Source organism: Ooceraea biroi, chromosome 13 (genome assembly GCF_003672135.1).
Source record: "Ooceraea biroi isolate clonal line C1 chromosome 13, Obir_v5.4, whole genome shotgun sequence".
NCBI lineage: Eukaryota > Metazoa > Arthropoda > Insecta > Hymenoptera > Formicidae > Ooceraea > Ooceraea biroi.
The window spans coordinates 2449240-2471656 of record NC_039518.1 but is presented as its reverse complement, the minus strand read 5'-3'; the positions used below and the strand labels follow the sequence as shown (position 1 = coordinate 2471656).

The following is a 22417-nucleotide window of genomic DNA, read 5'->3' as shown; positions in this document are numbered from 1 at the left end:
TTCTATTACCGGAAAGACAAAAATGCCTCACAAGCAACAAATTCGATATGTTCTGTTTACGAAGAAGGCGCTTTAGCTGAAAGAACCGTACGTAAGTGGTTCGCTAAGTTTAGAGCTGGTGATTTTAACCTTAAAGACCAAGAACGCTCGGGCAGACCCTCTACTACTGATGATGACAAATCAAGACACTGATCGAGAATAACCCGCGCTACACGACACGTGAATTGGCAGAGATACTGAAAATATCGAAAACCACTGTCCACGATCATGTAGTGAACCTTGGTTACGTAAGTCGCTGTGATGTATGGGTTCCGCATAATTTGGCCGAAAAAATTTAATGGATCGCATTTCCATCTGCGACTCGCTGTACAAGCGCAACGCAAACGTACCATTTTTGAAGCAATTAGTGACGGGTGACGAAAAATGGATCATTTACAACAATGTAGAACGAAAAAGATCCTGGGGTAAGCGAAATGAACCAGCATTAACCACTCCGAAAGCCGGCCTTCATCCAAAAAAAGTCATGCTCTGTGTCTGGTGGGATTGGAAAGGAATCCTATATTATGAGCTCCTACCACACAACCAAACGATAAATGCAGATAAGTACTGCTCGCGACTGGACGAATTAAAGACAGCGATTCAGGAAAAACGTCCAGAATTAGCTAATAGGAAGGGCGTCGTGTTCCATCGGGACAATGCCAGACCTCATGTTTCTTTGACTACCCGACAAAAATTGTTGGAGTTTGGCTGGGATGTGCCACCTCACCCACCGTATTCACCAGACATTGCACCTTCAGACTTTCACTTATTTAGGTCTTTGCAAAATTCTCTTAGCGGCAAGAACTTCAACTCTTTGATCGACATAAAAAACCACCTTGAGGAGTTTTTCGCCGAGAAACCTAAGAAGTTCTGGGAGAATGGAATCTTCCAGTTGCGTGAAAGATGGACAAAGGTTGTGAAACAAAACGGTGCATACATAAGTCAATAAATATTTATCGACATAAAAAAATGTTGCCTTTGAATTTTCCTTCAAAATCGGCACGAACTTTCCGGACGACCCAATAAAATATGTCCGTAAAGATTTTACAAAACTAATTTTGTTCAAAGGGTAGTAAGTGTAATCTATACATATATAAGCCAACTACCACTCACTGACTCACCAACGTGCAACCCGAACCACTGCATCTATCGACTTGAAATTTTAAGGGTATATTCCTACTAGTACGTAGGTGCTCACTAAGGGTGGGTTTTCCGAAATTCCACCCCTAACGGGTGAGAAGGGGTAAAATGTGTTTTTATTTAATTCTACACGTAATATCGCGGGCGAAGCCCGCGTGACGGGGGATGCTAGTGTATAATAAAACTGATTTCTAGTCTCTTAAGATTACGTTTTTATTTTCTTAATTTTTTCCTCTCAAGTATACTTTATTGTACTACATTCTCATGTACCTAATGCTTTATTGTAAGTAAGAAAAAAAGTTGAAGTTATTTTGCAATTTAACATGAAAAGTGCAACAATTTTACTGTTCAAAAAGCATTTAAAAAATCATATTAATACAATGACCATGAATATTTTGTTTTATATTGCAGTATAAGAGAATGTGAATATTATATTCTTAAAACAATGTTCACGAAATATATGATTATTAGTTCTTAGTTTGGCCGTTGGTACCTGGTGGCGCTGAGATCTTGGGTCGCACAATGGCTGCCCATTAGCAGTCCATAGGTATATAGTCAAAGAAATAACAAGTTGAACAAACTCGGAGTCATGATACAGAAATATCTAGATGCTCCAACTCAGAAATGTCAGTAGCGCTGTGAATTGTGGGAGGTTTTCCAACGAGAGACAACTTATGATTATATTATGCAATAATAATAATAAATTATACAAGACATTTTGCATTTATTAAGAATTATTTATGAACATCGGCGCTTGGAAATCGAGATTTTTAGGGCCTCGGTGATTATGATTATTATTACCAGGTCATGGCTCACTCGGTTTTGCCCATAGACATAGTAAGAATAGACCGAGCGTGTTCTCAACTTGGCAGTGATCACAGGTAGAAAAAGAGAGAAAGCAGGCGAAGGATTGCTCTCTCTCTCTAAGGAAAGAAGAGTGGGGGTAAGAGCGGAGAGTGGGGAAGACGCGAACAGAGAGAGAAAGAGATCCTCCACCTACTTCCGTCCTTTTCTAGCTGTGCTTCACGTTTTGCGCTTCACGCTCGGTCTATTCTTATTATGTCTATGGTTTTGCCTATCTATACATTCATAACTCCAGGTTTGAGCGGCAATTTTTCGTTTTTAAACAGTCGACAGCCCGCGAGGAACTGTCAAAATAATCATTGCGTGTCATAAGTGTTATAAATTGTATAATGATGGTAATTGACGTTTAAATGCAATGTGCCTGCTCGACAGTTCTTGGTGAATTAATATGACAGCGCGCACGATCCTACAAGGTACACGTGTAGAATAAATAAATAAATTAGTTAATATCGATTATATCCAAGTAGCAAGGTGACGTTTTAATGACGTCCAATGACGTCTTAACAACGTCATTTGACGTCACCTTGCTACTTGGGATATTACTTATCGTTAATAACGTAACTCCTTACTTTATGCAGTTATTTCTTTATTAGTTTTCGATCAGTACCAAAAGGCGCGGTTGTCCTTCGTGCAGTCTGTCGCGGATCTATCCTCGAAGCCGAACAATATCGACTGCCTGGAAGCAGCAGGTGCGATAGACCTGTTACGTCCTTTATTAGCAGATGCTGTGCCGTCTGTTCAGCACATGGCAGCGATAACTTTAGGCAAGCTGGCGAATCACAATAGCAGACTTGCACACGCCGTTGTCAGGAGGGACGTATTGTCACAGTTACTGAAGAACATTGACAAACAAAATGTATGAGTTCCTTAAATGTAAGCATTTTATTTCTGATAGAGCATAAGACCGGTCTGAAGCACTTTATCTTTCCATTCTGACAAATTTCATCTATCCTGTTCGATAATATTGCAAACTTTTTGCGCGCAAGAATACTTGAATGCAAATGTTTTAAAGGACCGTGTCTTGTTATAGAAATTTTACAAGAAAGCGGCACTTTTCGTCCTACGAGCAATAGCGAAGCACTCGCCGGAGTCGGCGTTAATAGTAGTGCACAATGACGGCTTGCAAAGTATAGTCGAATGCTTGGAAGATTTCGATCCCGGAGTGAAAGAGGCAGCTGCCTGGGCGCTCGGCTACATTGCGAGGCATAATAAAAATTTGGCTCAAGCAACGGTGGATGCCGGTAAAATAATTTGATTTTAATATTTCCCATAATAAATGCAAGAAGATTCTGCTTATCGACGCTTAACAATATTCAACAATATTTTATTATATCTGATTATTAGGTGCAGTAATGCTTCTTGTATTGTGCCTGCAAGCGCCCGAGTTGTACATCAAGCAGATTAGCGCGTCCGCTATCAGCGACATAAGTAAACACAGCACCGAACTCGCGCAAGCGGTGGTTGACGCCGGTGCAATTTCCCTCCTCGCGAAAACCTTGGCCAATGTTGATCCCAAGGCAAAGGTGATTTGCTGTAAATTACAATGAATATTACAACATACGAACGCGCGTAACGTTCACAGCGGCAGGCGTTGTTAGCGCTGAGCAGCGTAGCGAAGCATTCGGTGGAGTTGGCGGAGGCCGTGGTCGAGGCGGAGGTCTTCCCGGATGTTCTGATGCACATGGCGCATCCGGACGAGAATGTCGGTAGGGTCGCAGCGATCTTGACCAGGGAAGTCTGCAAACACACACTGGAAGTAGGAGAATCTTTCGACAAAGCCCCCTTTCTGTTATTCTTCTGTCTTCGATAATGACACGTGCTTTCAGTTGGCGCAGCTCGTAGTAAACGCCGGAGGTATCGCTGCCCTTATCGAATTGATCAGGACGTCGAAATCGGCGAGCAGGTTGCCGGCGATCATGGCGCTCGGCTACATTGCCGGTCATTCGGATCAGCTAGCAGTAGCCGTGATAGAATCGAAAGTACAAAACAGAACAGTAACGCTCGATAGTCGCGTTTGACGTAACGTTACAAGGCAACCACTTTACGTAGGGTGTCGTCCAATTAGCGATCGTCCTGCAAGAGGAAACGGAGGATTGTATCCTGGCGGTGACCGTGTGGGCGATCGGGCAGATTGGCAAGCACACTCCCGAGCACGCAAAAGCAGTCGCGGTCGCGAATATGCTGCCCAAGTTATTGCAGGTATGAAGGAATGTTAGGTCACTCTATGTTAGCTAATAAATTATTTTTTATATTAGCTAATAAATATCTTATGATTTTATCGCTCTTTTGTAACTTAACATTGTTGCGATTAATAGCTGCACGACGCTTCGAAGAGCTCCGAAGATCTCAAAACGAAGTGTAACACCGCGTTGAAGCAGATCTTGCAAAAGTGCACGTACATGGAGGCCCTGGAGCCATTGCTGCATAACGTACCTCCTAACATCTTGAGGTACGTCCTGGGACAATTTAGCAAGGTGAGATTTTGCTATTTTGTTTAGTGAAAAATTTTCCATCGAAAACTACTTAGCAGCTTTATATTACCTTATTCGTATAAATAATATTAGGGGTGTGATTTAGTTTTGAGGGTTTTTTTTGCTCAAAAACGCATGTATTTAAATATAATGAATGAATACCTTAATCAAAATATTTTCCTTCGTTTTCTATAACTTTTTCCCATCTTTCTGGCAAGAGATGGATTCCACCACGATAAAATGACTCTTCTTTTCAGTTGATCCATTCGTCGACGAATTTTCGCACTTCTTCGAAATTATCAAAGTGTGTATCCTCTAAAGCGTGTTGCATCGACCGGAACAAATAATAATCGCATGGAGCAATGTCCGGAGAAGACTTGCCATTCAAGCTCTAATAGTGTTTGTTTCACTGATAACGCAACGTGAGGTCGAGCGTTGTCACGAAGAATCACTTTCCGTCGTTTGCTCGCAATTGGTGGTCGTTTTTCGTCCAATGCTTGCGTCAACTTGTACAATTGGTGTCGATAACGATCAGCCGTGACAGTCTCGTGCGGATTTAACAGCTCATAGTACACTATCCCACCAAATACAGAGCATTACTTTTCAACCGTGAATATTGCGTCTCGGAGTGGACGTTGATGGTTCGCCTGGATCCACCCATGATTTTCTGCGTTTCGGATTATCAAAATAGATCCACTTTTCATCCCCAGTAACACTCCGAGACAAAAGACTCTTCTTTTTTTGCCCGGCGATCAACGAAATGCAAATGTTCAACCGGTTTGCAATGGCACTTTCCGATAATTGATATCGAACCCATTTCCCTTCTTTCTGAATTTTTCCCATTTCATGTAAATGTTTGGTAACTGTTGTACGATCAACATTTAATGCTCTGGCAAGAGATGGATTCCACCACGATAAAATGACTCTTCTTTTGAGTCGATCCATTCATCGACGAATTTTCGCACTTCTTCGAAATTATGAAAGTGTGTATCCTCTAAAGCGTGTTGCATCGACCGGAACAAACAATAATCGCATGGAGCAATGTCCGGAGAAGACTTGCCATTCAAGCTCTAATAGTGTTTGTTTCACTGATAACGCAACGTGAGGTCGAGCGTTGTCACGGAGAAGAATCACTTTCCGTCGTTTACTCGCAATTGGTGGTCGGTTTTGGTCCAATGCTCGCTTCAACTTGTACAATTGGTGTCGATAACGATCAGCCGTGACAGTCTCGTGCGGATTTAACAGCTCGTAGTACACTATCCCACCAAATACAGAGCATTACTTTTGAACCGTGAATATTGCGTCTCGGAGTGGACGTTGATGGTTCGCCTGGATCCACCCATGATTTTCTGCGTTTCGGATTATCAAAATTGATCCACTTTTCATCCCCAGTAACAATCCGAGACAAAAGACTCTTCTTTTTTTGCCTGGCGATCAACGAAATGCAAATGTTCGACCGGTTCGCAATGGCACTTTCCGATAATTGATGTCGAACCCATTTCCCTTCTTTCTGAAGTTTTCCCATTTCATGTAAATGTTTGGTAACTGTTGTACGATCAATATTTAATGCTCTGGCAAGAGATGGATTCCACCACGATAAAATGACTCTTCTTTTGAGTCGATCCATTCGTCGACGAATTTTCGCACTTCTTCGAAATTATCAAAGTGTGTATCCTCTAAAGCGTGTTGCATCGACCGGAACAAATAATAATCGCATGGAGCAATGTCCGGAGAAGACTTGCCATTCAAGCTCTAATAGTGTTTGTTTCACTGATAACGCAACGTGAGGTCGAGCGTTGTCACGAAGAATCACTTTCCGTCGTTTGCTCGCAATTGGTGGTCGTTTTTCGTCCAATGCTTGCGTCAACTTGTACAATTGGTGTCGATAACGATCAGCCGTGACAGTCTCGTGCGGATTTAACAGCTCATAGTACACTATCCCACCAAATACAGAGCATTACTTTTCAACCGTGAATATTGCGTCTCGGAGTGGACGTTGATGGTTCGCCTGGATCCACCCATGATTTTCTGCGTTTCGGATTATCAAAATAGATCCACTTTTCATCCCCAGTAACACTCCGAGACAAAAGACTCTTCTTTTTTTGCCCGGCGATCAACGAAATGCAAATGTTCAACCGGTTTGCAATGGCACTTTCCGATAATTGATATCGAACCCATTTCCCTTCTTTCTGAATTTTTCCCATTTCATGTAAATGTTTGGTAACTGTTGTACGATCAACATTTAATGCTCTGGCAAGAGATGGATTCCACCACGATAAAATGACTCTTCTTTTGAGTCGATCCATTCATCGACGAATTTTCGCACTTCTTCGAAATTATGAAAGTGTGTATCCTCTAAAGCGTGTTGCATCGACCGGAACAAACAATAATCGCATGGAGCAATGTCCGGAGAAGACTTGCCATTCAAGCTCTAATAGTGTTTGTTTCACTGATAACGCAACGTGAGGTCGAGCGTTGTCACGAAGAATCACTTTCCGTCGTTTGCTCGCAATTGGTGGTCGTTTTTGGTCCAATGCTTGCGTCAACTTGTACAATTGGTGTCGATAACGATCAGCCGTGACAGTCTCGTGCGGATTTAACAGCTCATAGTACACTATCCCACCAAATACAGAGCATTACTTTTCAACCGTGAATATTGCGTCTCGGAGTGGACGTTGATGGTTCGCCTGGATCCACCCATGATTTTCTGCGTTTCGGATTATCAAAATAGATCCACTTTTCATCCCCAGTAACACTCCGAGACAAAAGACTCTTCTTTTTTTGCCCGGCGATCAACGAAATGCAAATGTTCAACCGGTTTGCAATGGCACTTTCCGATAATTGATATCGAACCCATTTCCCTTCTTTCTGAATTTTTCCCATTTCATGTAAATGTTTGGTAACTGTTGTACGATCAACATTTAATGCTCTGGCAAGTTCTGAAGTGGATTCTGTTGGATTTTCGTCCAATAATGCTTGCAAATCTGCATTTTCAAGCTTTCTTGGTTGTCCCGAGAGTTCTTTGTCCTTCACATCAGTATCACGACTTTTAAAGCGTCTAAACCAGTATTCACACGTCTTAATTGATGGGGCAGAATCACCATAAGTTTCCACAAGAATTCTATAACCGTCAGCCGCAGTTTTCTTTTGATTAAAAAACAAAAGCAACGCATGTCGAAAATGCTCTTTCGGAAGTTGCATTTTTACGATGATACAAACACGACTGTTATTGCATCTATTGCTATAATGCTACTGAATGTCATGGATAATGTCAACACCGTAAGAAACAACAGTTATCGGAAACAGCTAAAATAGCATCATTCGCTGCAGACCTATTACTGAAACAGATCTGCCACCTGTATCTACTGCATTTCTCCACATAATCATATTTAATACCCATTTTATATAGGTTACGTCCGACTTCTAAGATTGACAAAGGCTTTGGAGGGTTTTCCTTGTCAATTTTCCTATATGATAAAATTGCCCGAAAGGGGCCTGTGTCCGTTTTCAAATACAGAATGTCGTTTCCTTTGTTAGGTCTCCCCTGGGTATCCGTTGGTATATTTACCGTCTTATTGACTTCGTTAATTTTCCTCTTGTTTGGAACGAGCTGCTTGTTATGATCTGGTGCTTCTCTTTTCGCCGACTTAGCTTACGCCTCATTCTGTAAATCATCACATTTCGGGCCTCTCTTGACACCACGGTGAGATTCCTCCACCTCCATCTTCTCAGTTTGTCTCTCGATATTCGAAGTAACTTCTACCTGGACCTCCACAATATCCTCTTCCGTTACCAGAATTGGCTGACTACTTGATTCGTCGTAATATACATCGTACGGTTGCAACTCACCCGCCATCGGGCGGGTGAGAAGAAGATGCTGATTGTTCAACCCTTAACTGTCGCAGAAATTATGGAAGAAATATTAGTTACCTCCTCCACCGTCCGACAACCTTCGGACGTCAGAAAGCCAGAGATAATACTCAAAATGCTTCTATGCAAAAACAAAAGGCTCAAATATTCCGATCAGCTCCGTCGGCCGTTATCACTCATGTCATCCCGTCGGCCATCTATCGGAAACAGCTATTGGAACAAACTGACACTACAGCCATCTGTTGCAAAACCCTCAAAACTAAATCACACTCCTAATAGATGATGAAATCAGAGCGGCGGATCTAAAGATTTGTTAAATGGAATATGAATACTTTATTGTGTGTTTGACGTACACATTCTTCTCTTTCTCTCTCTCTCTCTCTCTCTCTCTCGCGTGATACAAAGTGATAATATAAATTTCTCCTCGTCTAAAACACACTAACGCATTTAGAAACGTAGCTTGTTACAAAAATCATGTAGAATCACGACAATCAAGATATTACAGAAAAAGTATCTCTTATAATCCTTTTCTTTTCCTTATCATTTAAAATCTCGTCTCGCAGTTGACGTTGCGAGAACAACGTCCGTCTCGTCGTCGTAGCGATACTTAAAGATATATGCAAGCAATCCGATGAAGCTATACCAATATAAAAATTTTCGCTCTACTTAAAAATTGGTCGCAAGCGGTTTTTGTAAGGCGCGCAATGTTTCCTTCGTCAAATCGTGGAAACTATCATACGCTAGTCGCATTTGTTAGTCTTAAAATTCCAAAGAACCTTTAAAGCTTACTAAAGTCTTATTTATCGCGATACATACATAACGATACGTTGTACAGTGCAGCATTCACGCAAATGATACATCCTTCGATTCATCTCCATGTCCGGACGTCCAGCCACTTCATCTTCCGATTCGTCCAATTGTCCCGAGAACAGATAATTTCTCCGATTCGACCACGTCTGACGCAGGCACAGAATACGTTTACAATGTGCCGTCGTTATGAATTACAGTACACATTGATACATGCTTCGCGTGTGCGTTATACATGCTCCGATAAAACGGCAATTTAGAAATCCATAAGTACATGAGAAGTTCTCGCCCTCCTTTCCGCTCGATGCTTCCTCTAAAATAATACGAGCACGTGCGACGTTCCAAAAGAGCACATTTTCAGTCTTACGACACGCGTGATTCGGCCAAGTACAGAGACACGTATTCGACGTCACGCGAATTCGTTTTTAGAAAATTTTCGTTCAGGTTTATGCCGGTAGGAAATTGTTAAACGCACAATTGCTCTCCAAGCTGCTTACTATTTGCGTCTATCGTTATCGTGATTTACCCTCTAATGGCAGTATTTGGTACAAAGACAAATCGTACAATAAAAACAATTTTAGATATGGACCAAGAGTGATTAGAAAACAAATGGTGGTAATTAATGATTAATCAGAGAAAGTCGTGAAAATATTAAGGTAATAAATAATAATGATTTGATATATTCGCGTTAGTCCATATTTATTATACAAACTTATACTGTTGATAAACAATATTTCTTCTGTTATATATGCCTCTTCACAGTTATATGTATATATATATATTATATATATCTCTCGGTCTGATAAATATTAAGCTCGTTAACAATAACACAGACAGTAATTGCAGTATACATTAAAATGTCGACTTGGGTTCTTCTAATTGTAAGATTATATCGGCAATATTAAAAAGTGCATAATTGTTTGAAAACTCAATAATTTCAAAGGACAAAGAACCTTACACCGTTTCTAAAGACGTAAAAATATAGACGTCCTATTTTAACATAAAATATATATGAGATAAATTATAGTGAAATTAGTAAACTTCGAGTTGCAAGTGTCCTTTACTGGACAAAATGTGTAGAAAAATAGAACGCTTTTACGAAAATTTTGGATTGCTCTCAAATTTTAAAGCAAGTAAGGCGTATACTCGGCTTAGAGCGTGCAATCTGTCCAAATATTTCTGCAAAACAAAAAAGATGCTTAATGTAATATTTTATATTTCTCTATGACTAATAAATATTGCAATATTAATTGTCAAGTACATGAGAAATCATCATACATTACACGTTAGCCGTTGTTAGAACCATTATTAAAACCAATGACGACAACTTGAAAAGATATGTCGGCGATAGAACTTAATTTTCTCAGTGGAGACAAGTCTCTCCTTGTCTCTCTCACTCATTCACGCACATTTACACATTCTCTTTTTCTCCGTGTTGCAGAATAAATTACTTTTTTCCATTTTTTTCAGCATTTTCGTAACGATTCATAGATATATAAGAATTTTTCCTTTATTTATATGTATATGTTTCCGACTGGCAGTTTGTTTTCAATTGATCTTGGTATTTACCGAGGGGAGAACAATTTTTTATTTTCTCTTTGTGTGAAATTATAGGATGTAGAAAAAAAATAAAGATATAATATATAAATAAATAAGAAGAGTCTCGAAAGTAACGATAAAATAAGTTATTAAATAAGAATTTTAGATACTTTGATATTAAAACTGGATCGCATCCTAATTATACGTAATAATTATTAGAATAATTAAGAGCCAATATACTTTCCCTCTTGTAGTAATGCTGTACAAAAATCTCTTTTTTTACATGGTCGAAACCTGTATGATCGATTCATCTTTAAATTGATATTTTAAAAAATCTTTGCAAATATACAAATTTATTTACAGAATTCCTCTCAGTTGGATTTCCTACGAGAGTTGCATGAAAAAAAGTCTCCGAAATATCTAGACAGACGCAACGATGGCGATATCAGCTTATTCATCTGTCTCGTCATTGGGTTTAATACTAGCGTAATTGTTCATGTTCCGATTCATCTTTAACATTTTGAGAAAACTGCCTAATACCAATATAGTTTTCCTGTGCCTCCTAAAGATGCCGGCGTACAGTTCTTCCCGTACGTCCCTCCTATCGCTAACATCGGAGTCGATACTCGACACCGAGACAACAGAGGGCTTGGCCGAGGCTGGTTGATGATAATTATTGGTCTCGCCAGTGTTGAGGATCACACAATGCTGATTGTTTATCATTTTGCTTGCCAGCTCCGACGTTTCTTTGTAGCACACCCGTGTATTCTGTTTTCTACTCCTTTTTCTCTTATTTACAAATCTATGATCAATAAATTTCACGATTCGTCCGGAACACAAATTTCGTTCGCTTTAGAATATTCTTGAAAGTCTCTGTAAATGGCACTGCTGATTGCGACGATTCGGTTCTGAAGTAGCTAGAGTAGTCGTCACGGGAAAACCGATTAGAGACCTCACGGAGGAGACTTTATAGAAACGCCGGTGCACGCGCGCACAAATGAGCGAGATATAATTTCTGGGAGAACGGTAGAGATAACGCCCGTTCTGTCACTCAAGCTGTCACGGCTGCGCGAAGATTTAAAGCAGCTCTCTTGTCAGGCCTCTGTTTGCCGAACGCTGAACTTTAAACGACGCTAAAGCGCAGCGTGATAAATCAGTACAACGATCTTCTTAAAGTGTAAGCTTCCCCTTTAATCGTCGAATCGTCGGTCGCGATTCAAGTCAAGTCACATCGGGTTTGCGGCGGTTTGGTTTCCGGTTCCCCTACGAAAAGGCGATATGCAGTAGCGATTTCGCAATCCTCGGGCGCGCGCATTCGGTTGAAATATTACGTGGCGGCAGGCGACGTCAAACCTCGGGGGCCGGATGCGGCGTGTAAAGAAGCCAGTAGAAATTGATTGTTTGTCGGTTGATTGGTCGTTTCCTCCTGAAATTGTCGGGCCGATCGGCAGTCTTGGCTCAAACTGCGACGAACGATGTTTCTGATAGTTTTGCCATCGAGTGCGGTGTTGTAACGTGATGTTGATAACACGCGGTGTTGCAGCAAGTCTTCAGCTACATATCAGCGATGCAGCTTTGCGCTGATGATCCAACGTCAAGCAATAGGCTGCAAATAGATGAAATGAAACCATGAGACGAAACGATAACTTCAACCCTTCGTGGTCACTCGGGGTCCAAAAGACCCCAACGAAAGTTCAAGGCTTTATGTCTTTCTGTTCTAAATTGAAAATTAACTTTTTACTGCCATTTACCGGTAGCTTCAAGTACTCTTTTTCCGTTCTAATACTAGGTATCGCCCGCAGCGCGCTAGTATAGAAATAGCAATTATTCAAATAACATTTCCCGCGTGCTGGGGTCTTCCGGACCTCCTGTGTGACCAACTTGTAATCTGGTATCAAAAATTTGGAAAATTTTGTTTTTGTGATTTTCGCACATATTATCTGTGGAAAAACGTAAGTGCAAGTTTAAAGACCGAGTAATTTTTTTCTACAAAGGTTATAAGCATTTTTTTACACTTATAGATGGCATATGATTTACGGAGTCGTGAGTTTCAAACTTCGTTGTTGAATGACATTGAAAATACAAATAATTATTAACAATACTTGTAAGAATAATAATGTTTTATGTTATATAAATACCCAGATAGCAGAGAGAGTTCAAAAAGAATTCACTTGTATGTCACGAATTCTGAGTTCATTTTCAGATGCAAAAAGAATTCAAAAGAATTCTAAGAACTCTTTTTGCATCTGAAAATGAACTCAGAATTGGTGACATGACAAATGAATTCTTTTTGAACTCTCTCTGCTATCTGGGTACACTTATTTTTCCATAATTGTAGATTTCATTTATCTCGAAAATGATCCACTTTAAGTCTGAAAATAAATACCTTTTTTGAAACGTGCATTATAACACTATTTTTTAAATTAAAGTATTACATCTCCACAATATGACCCTAAATTTGTATCGCAAAATAATAAAAATTTAAAAAGTTATAATTTTTTTAGTGAAAAACTCGGTTTTTCACGATTTCTAAATTCGTGAATTTTTTTAGTTATGTTACAATTAAAATTTGCATAAAAAGCCTATTTCTCCTTGTTATACAAGCTTTCAGATTTATTATGTAATTTTGTAATTCAAATTGAATGAATAGTGTAAACACGGCAACCATTTAAAGTTGATGGGGTCTATTGGACCTCATGTGACCATTACGTGATTTTCTAGAAGTGTAACCACGAAAGGTTAAACAAACAAACAATATAATAAGTCTATCGTGATATTATGCGAACAATCACATCGTGGATCGCGCGAACAATCGCGCTGAACGATATATCAAGAGTATCGAAATTATTTACGAGGACGTCTGCGTGTATATGTTATATGTTTATGTGGACATAAATTATTTTTATGTTGTTTTCGGAACTGCGCAGCGTGCGCGCCGTTCTCTGTGGTAAATACTGCGTCAAAATTGGTGCTATTAATAACGGATATGTGTGTTGTTTACGGAATGCTAGGCTATGCGGCGGTGGAGGACCAGTGACTAAGGTTGCACGCACTATTACGACTCGGAATGAAGGAAATTTCCTGAGAACTGCCTCTCTCCGGTAAATTCCCTTCCTTCGTTACGTTTATCATTTCATTTATACGTGACGTACAAAGTGACGTTTTGCACACAGAAAAATATTGCCACGTTGTTGCATTATCGACACTGTTGCAAACAGCGAGGCCTAATACGCGAGCGTTCAATTGCGTGCAAGCAACCGGTTGATGAGTCAGAATTAAGATCACAAACACAATGAATTGCGCACGTTCGATGCCGATCCACGGAGGCGATTTGCGCAGTTGCGGCAATTATGGTGATCGATGCTGGACGAATCGATCAATAAATTAATGCTTAAATAAAAGCGTGGCACATAAAAATAGAGATATTTAAAAACTATATAAATTCGAGGCTTTGCACCCTCAGAAAGGATTTCTGATAACGAGACGGAAAATATTCTTCACTAATTTAATCGTATTACAAGTATAAAAAAAATGAAAATAAAACAAGTTTTAATTTAAATCAGTAATTTCTATTCTTCTCTCTCGAATTAAATAAGATTGTCTCACTGTCTCGAGACAAGAGTAACATGTACAAATTTATGCTTATATATCCTTGTATGTAGAATAATTTGATATTAGCGCCACTTTATAGTAGGCTTTGTCCATGTCGACGCATCATTTTCTCACGGTCGCTCGTCGACTCGGCGCCGTCCTTTATTCGGATAAAACGGCCAATATTTATGTGTTGCGATCGAAAATCGGGAAAGTGTTTCTGTTATTTACAACGAATAAGTGCAATACTCTACAAGAAATATTAAAAGATATGGAAATGTAAGTAAGTATATACAATATACTTGAGAAATAAGATTCGAGATAAGACATTTCCACTTATTCATTGTAAATAACAGAAACACTTTCCCGACTTTCGATTGCAACACATAAATATTGGCCGTTTTGTGCAGATTCTACAAATTCTCTTAGAAGAATAGAATAAGATGTCTTTTAGATCTGACAATATTCTGAAATCAAGAATATTGTGAACTTGCTAGAAATTTGTATCTAAATCCTTCTGAGAAAATGAATGAGACAGCACCAAGATTATTTAAATCTAGATTTTGGAATTTTCTATTCAAGATTAAAATATGCTTCTTTTCAATAATAAATATGATTGTCGCTATAGCGATGTTATTTTATGATAGATTAAAGAGTAATAGCGTTAAGTCCAGAAATCTTTTCTGTGGGTGTAGCGAGAGGGTTGACAATCGTCGTGTACCAGTTATAAAAGACACTGGTCACGTAATCGCGTAAACTATGTCTAAACAAAACAGGAGGACAAAACAGTTTAATCAAACAAACTTGGAGTTACGATCGATGCCAATGGTAAGTATGAAAATGGAAGGCCAAGTGATAATCAATGATTACATCGCGATTAATCCGTGCACCCTCAGAAAGGATTTCTGATAACAAGACGAAAAGTATTCTTCACTAATTTAATCGTATTACAAGTATAAAAAATATGAAAATAAAACAAGTTTTAATTTAAATCAGTAATTTCTATTCTTCTCTCTCGAATTAAATAAGATTGTCTCACTGTCTCGAGACAAGAGTAACATGTACAAATTTATGCTTATATATCCTTGTATGTAGAATAATTTGATATTAGCGCCACTTTATAGTAGGCTTTGTCCATGTCGACGCATCATTTTCTCACGGTCGCTCGTCGACTCGGCGCCGTCCTTTATTCGGATAAAACGGCCAATATTTATGTGTTGCGATCGAAAATCGGGAAAGTGTTTCTGTTATTTACAACGAATAAGTGCAATACTCTACAAGAAATATTAAAAGATATGGAAATGTAAGTAAGTATATACAATATACTTGAGAAATAAGATTCGAGATAAGACATTTCCACTTATTCATTGTAAATAACAGAAACACTTTCCCGATTTTCGATTGCAACACATAAATATTGGCCGTTTTGTGCAGATTCTACAAATTCTCTTAGAAGAATAGAATAAGATGTCTTTTAGATCTGACAATATTCTGAAATCAAGAATATTGTGAACTTGCTAGAAATTTCTATCTAAATCCTTCTGAGAAAATGAATGAGACAGCACCAAGATTATTTAAATCTAGATTTTGGAATTTTCTATTCAAGATTAAAATATGCTTCTTTTCAATAATAAATATGATTGTCGCTATAGCGATGTTATTTTATGATAGATTAAAGAGTAATAGCGTTAAGTCCAGAAATCTTTTCTGTGGGTGTAGCGAGAGGGTTGACAATCGTCGTGTACCAGTTATAAAAGACACTGGTCACGTAATCGCGTAAACTATGTCTAAACAAAACAGGAGGACAAAACAGTTTAATCAAACAAACTTGGAGTTACGATCGATGCCAATGGTAAGTATGAAAATGGAAGGCCAAGTGATAATCAATGATTACATCGCGATTAATCCGTGCACCCTCAGAAAGGATTTCTGATAACAAGACGAAAAGTATTCTTCACTAATTTAATCGTATTACAAGTATAAAAAATATGAAAATAAAACAAGTTTTAATTTAAATCAGTAATTTCTATTCTTCTCTCTCGAATTAAATAAGATTGTCTCACTGTCTCGAGACAAGAGTAACATGTACAAATTTATGCTTATATATCCTTGTATGTAGAATAATTTGATATTAGCGCCACTTTATAGTAGGCTTTGTCCATGTCGACGCATCATTTTCTCACGGTCGCTCGTCGACTCGGCGCCGTCCTTTATTCGGATAAAACGGCCAATATTTATGTGTTGCGATCGAAAATCGGGAAAGTGTTTCTGTTATTTACAACGAATAAGTGCAATACTCTACAAGAAATATTAAAAGATATGGAAATGTAAGTAAGTATATACAATATACTTGAGAAATAAGATTCGAGATAAGACATTTCCACTTATTCATTGTAAATAACAGAAACACTTTCCCGATTTTCGATTGCAACACATAAATATTGGCCGTTTTGTGCAGATTCTACAAATTCTCTTAGAAGAATAGAATAAGATGTCTTTTAGATCTGACAATATTCTGAAATCAAGAATATTGTGAACTTGCTAGAAATTTGTATCTAAATCCTTCTGAGAAAATGAATGAGACAGCACCAAGATTATTTAAATCTAGATTTTGGAATTTTCTATTCAAGATTAAAATATGCTTCTTTTCAATAATAAATATGATTGTCGCTATAGCGATGTTATTTTATGATAGATTAAAGAGTAATAGCATTAAGTCCAGAAATCTTTTCTGTGGGTGTACATTTATACCTAAATTTATATTTTTTATATTTATAATTTGTTTTCAATCGTGCTGATTTATTATGATATCATTATTTGAAACTTTCATCTCGAATTATCCCAGATAAGAAATAAATTTAGCTTTCACATCCGGCAGTGCTCTCGCTGAACAGCGTGATGCAGGTCAAGTTTCAGAAACCTTATTCTTATTCTTAGATACAATGCAGCACATGATACGGTGATTGCTAATGATGTTTCCTAGGCCTCCGATACATTTCTGCGACACGGAGTCGCAGCGAGTCTATTTTTAAAAGCGCTCGACTAATTGTTCTGTTAAGTCCGATGGTCGCGTTGCACGGGGAAAGCGAGTGCTGACAATTCCGATTCACTCGTCAAGCTACGCAATCGACCAAGGCAAAGTTGTAAAAACTTTTCTATTTCTGCGCAGATTCTGCCGAACGATGCGAGAGCAAGGAGGCTGTTTGTGACGTCCGGTGGTTTGAAAAAGGTGCAAGAAATTCAGGCTGAGCCCGGTACCACGCTCTACGAGTACATCACGATCATCAATTGCTGTTTCCCAGAGGAAATCGTCAGGTAACTCCCCCCCTGGTGCATCGTAATTTTCACAGAGGAAGATATCGTCACGATGTAATTTATCGGAATACATTTATGTCACTTACACTCGCTCGAAAATATCGCTCTCGACTCGCAACTCGTTCTCTTGAATTTGCCCCGTGCGTCGCACACGCTTTGGTCGTCAATAATTTCCGCTGAACGGGCACGATATTTTACTTATAGCAGATATGGATCTTGCAGCGAAAGAATGCTACGACCGAATAATTAATTCATAACGGAGCTATCGTAGGGCGAGCAGTGACAGTAGGGACAGTCGTTCTGCGTTTACGCATGATCGGGCAACCGAGCGTACAATCTCTAAAAGAAGACGGGCGAATTAGATTCTGACGGGCGACGAGCGTTGTTAGTAAGTCGGATTGATCGCGCGACTTGTCAGCTCGCTGCTCACATAACCCTTTTTGGAAGGTACTCACGCGCGACGGGATTGTTGAGGGACCAGCACGCGCTCTCTCTCTCTCTCTCTCTCTCTCTCTCTCTTTGTCTCCCGCTTGCGCGTCTGTCTAAGATCCAGCCGGCTCGCACCGTAGTCGTTTACGCGGCCAGCGAGCGCAAATAACTGTGCGACTCCGTTTCTGGACGCGCCCGGTGTCTTAATTTAAATCGGCCGAGTGATAGACGGCGTGCCCGCCATGTTGTCACAGCTGATCGCGATTCGAACACACAACGCTCCGAGGCGCCTCGCTGGATCAATAACGTTATGCCCCGATTTATCGTTTTCGCGCGGTTTGTCACGCTGATGCCGCGTTCGGAAAAACCCCATCGTTTCATCCATCTTTTCTTTCTTTTTTACGAAACGACGAAATATTTAATCTACATGTTTCAAATGCCAGAAACGCTGATAAAAATAACTAGGTTTTTATTTGTCTCCTTTCTACAAAAGTATGTTATGTACTTTATAAATTTTAATTTTTTATTTTTATTATCGACGAAATATTTAATCCATGTTTTAAAGAAACGCTAATAACTAGGTTTTTATTTGCCTCTTTTTTACAAAATGATAGAGGAAAGTCCCCGATTATGAGATACCATATCGATTTTGCCGAATGTAAGGAAATCTATAGGCAGAATTTAAAAATGTAATACGTTCTCTTGAGGAGAATTTAATCAGCTTTAGGTTGGTGAAATGAAAAATCTAATTTTAATATTATTTTTTCTGAAAATTAAAAAAATTTGAAAAAAGAGCTTTACGCAGGATCGAGAAAGTGTGCTCCTAGTATAAGATACCTTGAGAAATCGGTGTTAAAAGTGCAAAATACATCAGTATTGCAAGTACAAAACTTTATTAGATATTTTTATAAAAATGCTGCTGCCACAGCCTTCGCCAAATCTTCACGATTCCACCGTCAACGCTTCCTCGTTTCCCTAACCTCCATAGTCAGATTCTATAAAAATTAAATACGCAAAAATTCGTATTAACTTTTCTTTAACCTTAACGTAGTATTTTCTTTCTTTGTATTACACTACATACTCTTCATATTCGAGCAATAATTATCTCACATTAAGAGTACCCTGAATATCTCATTGTACGAGCCACGCGCCTAGCGGTTCCGCGATCGTGAAATCTAACCTCTACAATTAAGCAATTCAACAAATCGCGTATTCTCCTGTTACTACGATTCTACTCTATCATTGCATACTGAATTTATTGCCAACCATTTCTTTATCATGTATTGGGTCGTCCGGAAAGTTCGTGCCGATTTTTAATAGATGGCGTTAGAACATGTCTGAATATATCAATGTTATTGAAAACATACGATTTATATACATATGCTTAAAGGTGACATTTCAACGCATCTTTAGGAAAAAAGTTGTTTCAGATAAATTGATTCGTGTCAGTTTTGTACTCTTTTGAAGATGGAAGAAAACAAAGAACATTTTAGACACTTGATGCTTTTCTATTACCGGAAAGGCAAAAATGCCTCACAAGCAACAAATTCGATATGTTCTGTTTACGGAGAAGGCGCTTTAGCTGAAAGAACCGTGCGTAAGTGGTTCGCTAAGTTTAGAGCTGGTGATTTTAACCTTAAAGACCAAGAACGCTCGGGCAGACCCTCTACTACTGATGATGACCAAATCAAGACACTGATCGAGAATAACCCGCGCTACACGACACGTGAATTGGCAGAGATACTGAAAATATCGAAAACCACTGTCCACGATCATGTAGTGAAGCTTGGTTACGTAAGTCGCTATGATGTATGGGTTCCGCATAATTTGGCCGAAAAAATTTAATGGATCGCATTTCCATCTGCGACTCGCTGTACAAGCGCAACGCAAACGTACCATTTTTGAAGCAATTAGTGACGGGTGACGAAAAATGGATCATTTACAACAATGTAGAACGAAAAAGATCCTGGGGTAAGCGAAATGAACCAGCATTAACCACTCCGAAAGCCGGCCTTCGTCCAAAAAAAGTCATGCTCTGTGTCTGGTGGGATTGGAAAGGAATCCTATATTATGAGCTCCTACCACACAACCAAACGATAAATGCAGATAAGTACTGCTCGCAACTGGACGAATTAAAGACAGCGATTCAGGAAAAACGTCCAGAATTAGCTAATAGGAAGGGCGTCGTGTTCCATCGGGACAATGCCAGACCTCATGTTTCTTTGACTACCCGACAAAAATTGTTGGAGTTTGGCTGGGATGTGCTACCTCACCCACCGTATTCACCAGACATTGCACCTTCAGGCTTTCACTTATTTAGGTCTTTGCAAAATTCTCTTAGCGGCAAGAACTTCAACTCTTTGATCGACATAAAAAATCACCTTGAGGAGTTTTTCGCCGAGAAACCTAAGAAGTTCTGGGAGAATGGAATCTTCCAGTTGCGTGAAAGATGGACAAAGGTTGTGAAACAAAATGGTGCATACATAAGTCAATAAATATTTATCGACATAAAAAAATGTTGCCTTTGAATTTTCCTTTAAAATCGGCACGAACTTTCCGGACGACCCAATAATAAACAAGGTTTAAAGACTTACCTCAAGTTCCTTTGACATGTTCACAATTTCACAAACCTTTTCTTGCAAAAGCTAAACGCAATAACGAACAATGAATTTTTCACTAAATACATTTTACACCAAGAGTAATAAGTTTATGGTGGAATTAACAGATGGTGCTCACTAGTTTAGCAGAAACTCCATTATCTCATATTAGGAGCATCTCATAATAGGATCAATTGTTCTTCAAACGGATACATCGATGAAAATAAATAGGATTTTAAATGTTCGACGCGAAGGCTGAGTGCGATTAGGATACCGTTCAGCGTATAACTTTTGCGCTCTCACTGAATTTGTTTGACATTCTCCATAAATGAGATCATTCTCCATCACGTCGACTTGTTCTTCAAATGAATACATCTTGCACGATTGACTTATCTATCGATACTACTTTTTATGTTTATCTTATCCTGTGAACTTATTAAGATGGCCTTCAAAGGGTCTTTGTTTTCATTGAAATAAGTTTACGTCACTATTTATTTTCATCGATGTATCCGTTTGAAGAACAAGTTGATCCTCATTTATGAGGAATGCCAAAATCAAAACATTCCGACAAAACATACTAATAAAGCGTCATTTCGTACATCTTTTGAACGTAAATTTCATTTAATATAAAAATGTATTTTTTATCGTTTTCATTTACATTTAATCTTGTTCAATAGTTTTGTGTCATGAGTTCCGTACTTGTTTTAAGCTCCTCTATAAAATGATGGAAAAAAAACATACCGAACCTATTAAAAAAAATGAAGGTGACCTTGATATCTTCGAAGCGCCTCCACCAGGACAAAAATGATTATCGCCATATGTTAGCCCCCTTCGTACCGTATAATTTTGATTCCATAAATTTTCCTCTGGACCTTATAAATTCGAAGATATTTAAGGTGGTAATAGTTATTGCCCCACCCTGTATATTTTATAAATTACGATTGTTTCAGGTACTATTCGCCCGGTTACCCGGACAGTCTTCTGGAAGCGGTGGAGCAGTACCAACCGAAATGCGTGTTTGTATTTGGTCATAGGTCATCGTCCGACCGAACAGATTCCAGTTTGTCGGCGTCGCTTTACAACGATGAGGGATGATTCTAGAATATCACATTCTGCGTTTTATTTGTTTCGTTCGCATAGTGAGGGGCATTCGTGTCGTAGTTAAAATTTTCTCTTCTTTCTGTATGATTATAATAAAGTTTTTAATCATTTATCAGGATATTATTGTTTGTTAAAGTTAAATATAATATTTTATTGCTCCGAGTTATTTTCTTTTCTTCTGTCTCTCTCCATTCGTTTTTAATCGCTTGCGTGCTGTTGGTCGAGTCATTTCTAGTTGCCGCGTTTGACTCGAATTTTCGGTCAATGACCCCTCCAATTCTTTATCGGGCAAGCCTTTCGAGGTCGGCCCGGGCGCGACATCTTCAAACAGATTGACGATAGGGTTATGCTCACGGATTTGAATCGTATGCCTGAAAGCAGGTTGGCTAACGTTACTGAAATAAAACACTACTGCTTGAAATAATTCACTATAGTTTCCCCCAGTTAGAGAAATACTTCTATCCTTTTTCTTCTTTCAAATAAAAAGGAGGCTAGAAAGTGCTTCGTAGCACTCGCAGTGCTAACTGGACTACAGCTAATGTTAAAAAATTCAGGAATTCCATTCCGGATGGAAATAGAAGGATTCTGATTGGTTTATTTCCTCAGGCGTTATAGGTTATGCGGAATGCAAAAGCTCCCGCCTTTCGTGTCAAA

General features: G+C 38.9%; 2 protein-coding genes across 3 annotated transcripts; one reads left to right on the top strand and one right to left on the bottom strand.

The window, feature by feature from the left end:
- Positions 1–2215: 2215 nt before the first annotated feature.
- LOC105283888 (sperm-associated antigen 6) lies at positions 2216–21881 on the top strand. 2 transcript variants are annotated; one of them, XM_020033144.2, is made up of 10 exons: positions 2216–2456; positions 2637–2899; positions 3074–3284; positions 3388–3566; positions 3626–3799; positions 3870–4022; positions 4093–4242; positions 4359–4517; positions 17491–17636; positions 21613–21881. In XM_020033144.2, exons 1-10 carry the CDS (start codon positions 2432–2434, stop codon positions 21755–21757), a joined length of 1605 nt encoding a protein of 534 aa, XP_019888703.1. In that variant the 5' UTR covers positions 2216–2431; the 3' UTR covers positions 21758–21881. The 2 variants fall into 2 exon arrangements, with proteins under 2 accessions (XP_019888703.1, XP_011345323.1); XM_011347021.3 differs by lacking the exons at positions 2216–2456; positions 2637–2899 and adding an exon at positions 2902–2916.
- LOC105283887 lies at positions 8698–18731 on the bottom strand. Its single transcript, XM_026974492.1, has 4 exons — positions 18092–18731; positions 17723–17975; positions 11248–12336; positions 8698–10389 (listed from the first exon to the last, which is right to left on the bottom strand). The coding sequence occupies exons 3-4, from the start codon at positions 11451–11453 to the stop codon at positions 10287–10289; spliced, it is 309 nt and encodes a 102-aa protein (XP_026830293.1). The 5' UTR covers positions 11454–12336; positions 17723–17975; positions 18092–18731; the 3' UTR covers positions 8698–10286.
- Positions 21882–22417: the final 536 nt, after the last annotated feature.

What these genes read in the sequence shown, in the direction of transcription:
- LOC105283888 (XM_020033144.2), top strand. Translation starts at nt 2,432, where the DNA reads ATGACAGCGCGCACGATCCTACAAG. An exon ending in AGCGCGCACGATCCTACAAG is followed by an intron (nt 2,457 to 2,636) that starts GTACACGTGTAG and finishes TTTCTTTATTAG; the next exon opens with TTTTCGATCAGTACCAAAAG. An exon ending in TAGCCGTGATAGAATCGAAA is followed by an intron (nt 4,023 to 4,092) that starts GTACAAAACAGA and finishes CACTTTACGTAG; the next exon opens with GGTGTCGTCCAATTAGCGAT.
- LOC105283887 (XM_026974492.1), bottom strand. Translation starts at nt 11,453, where the DNA reads ATGATAAACAATCAGCATTGTGTGATCCTCAACACTGGCGAGACCAAT. An exon ending in TTAGGCAGTTTTCTCAAAAT is followed by an intron (nt 10,390 to 11,247) that starts GTTAAAGATGAA and finishes TATTACATTAAG; the next exon opens with CATCTTTTTTGTTTTGCAGA.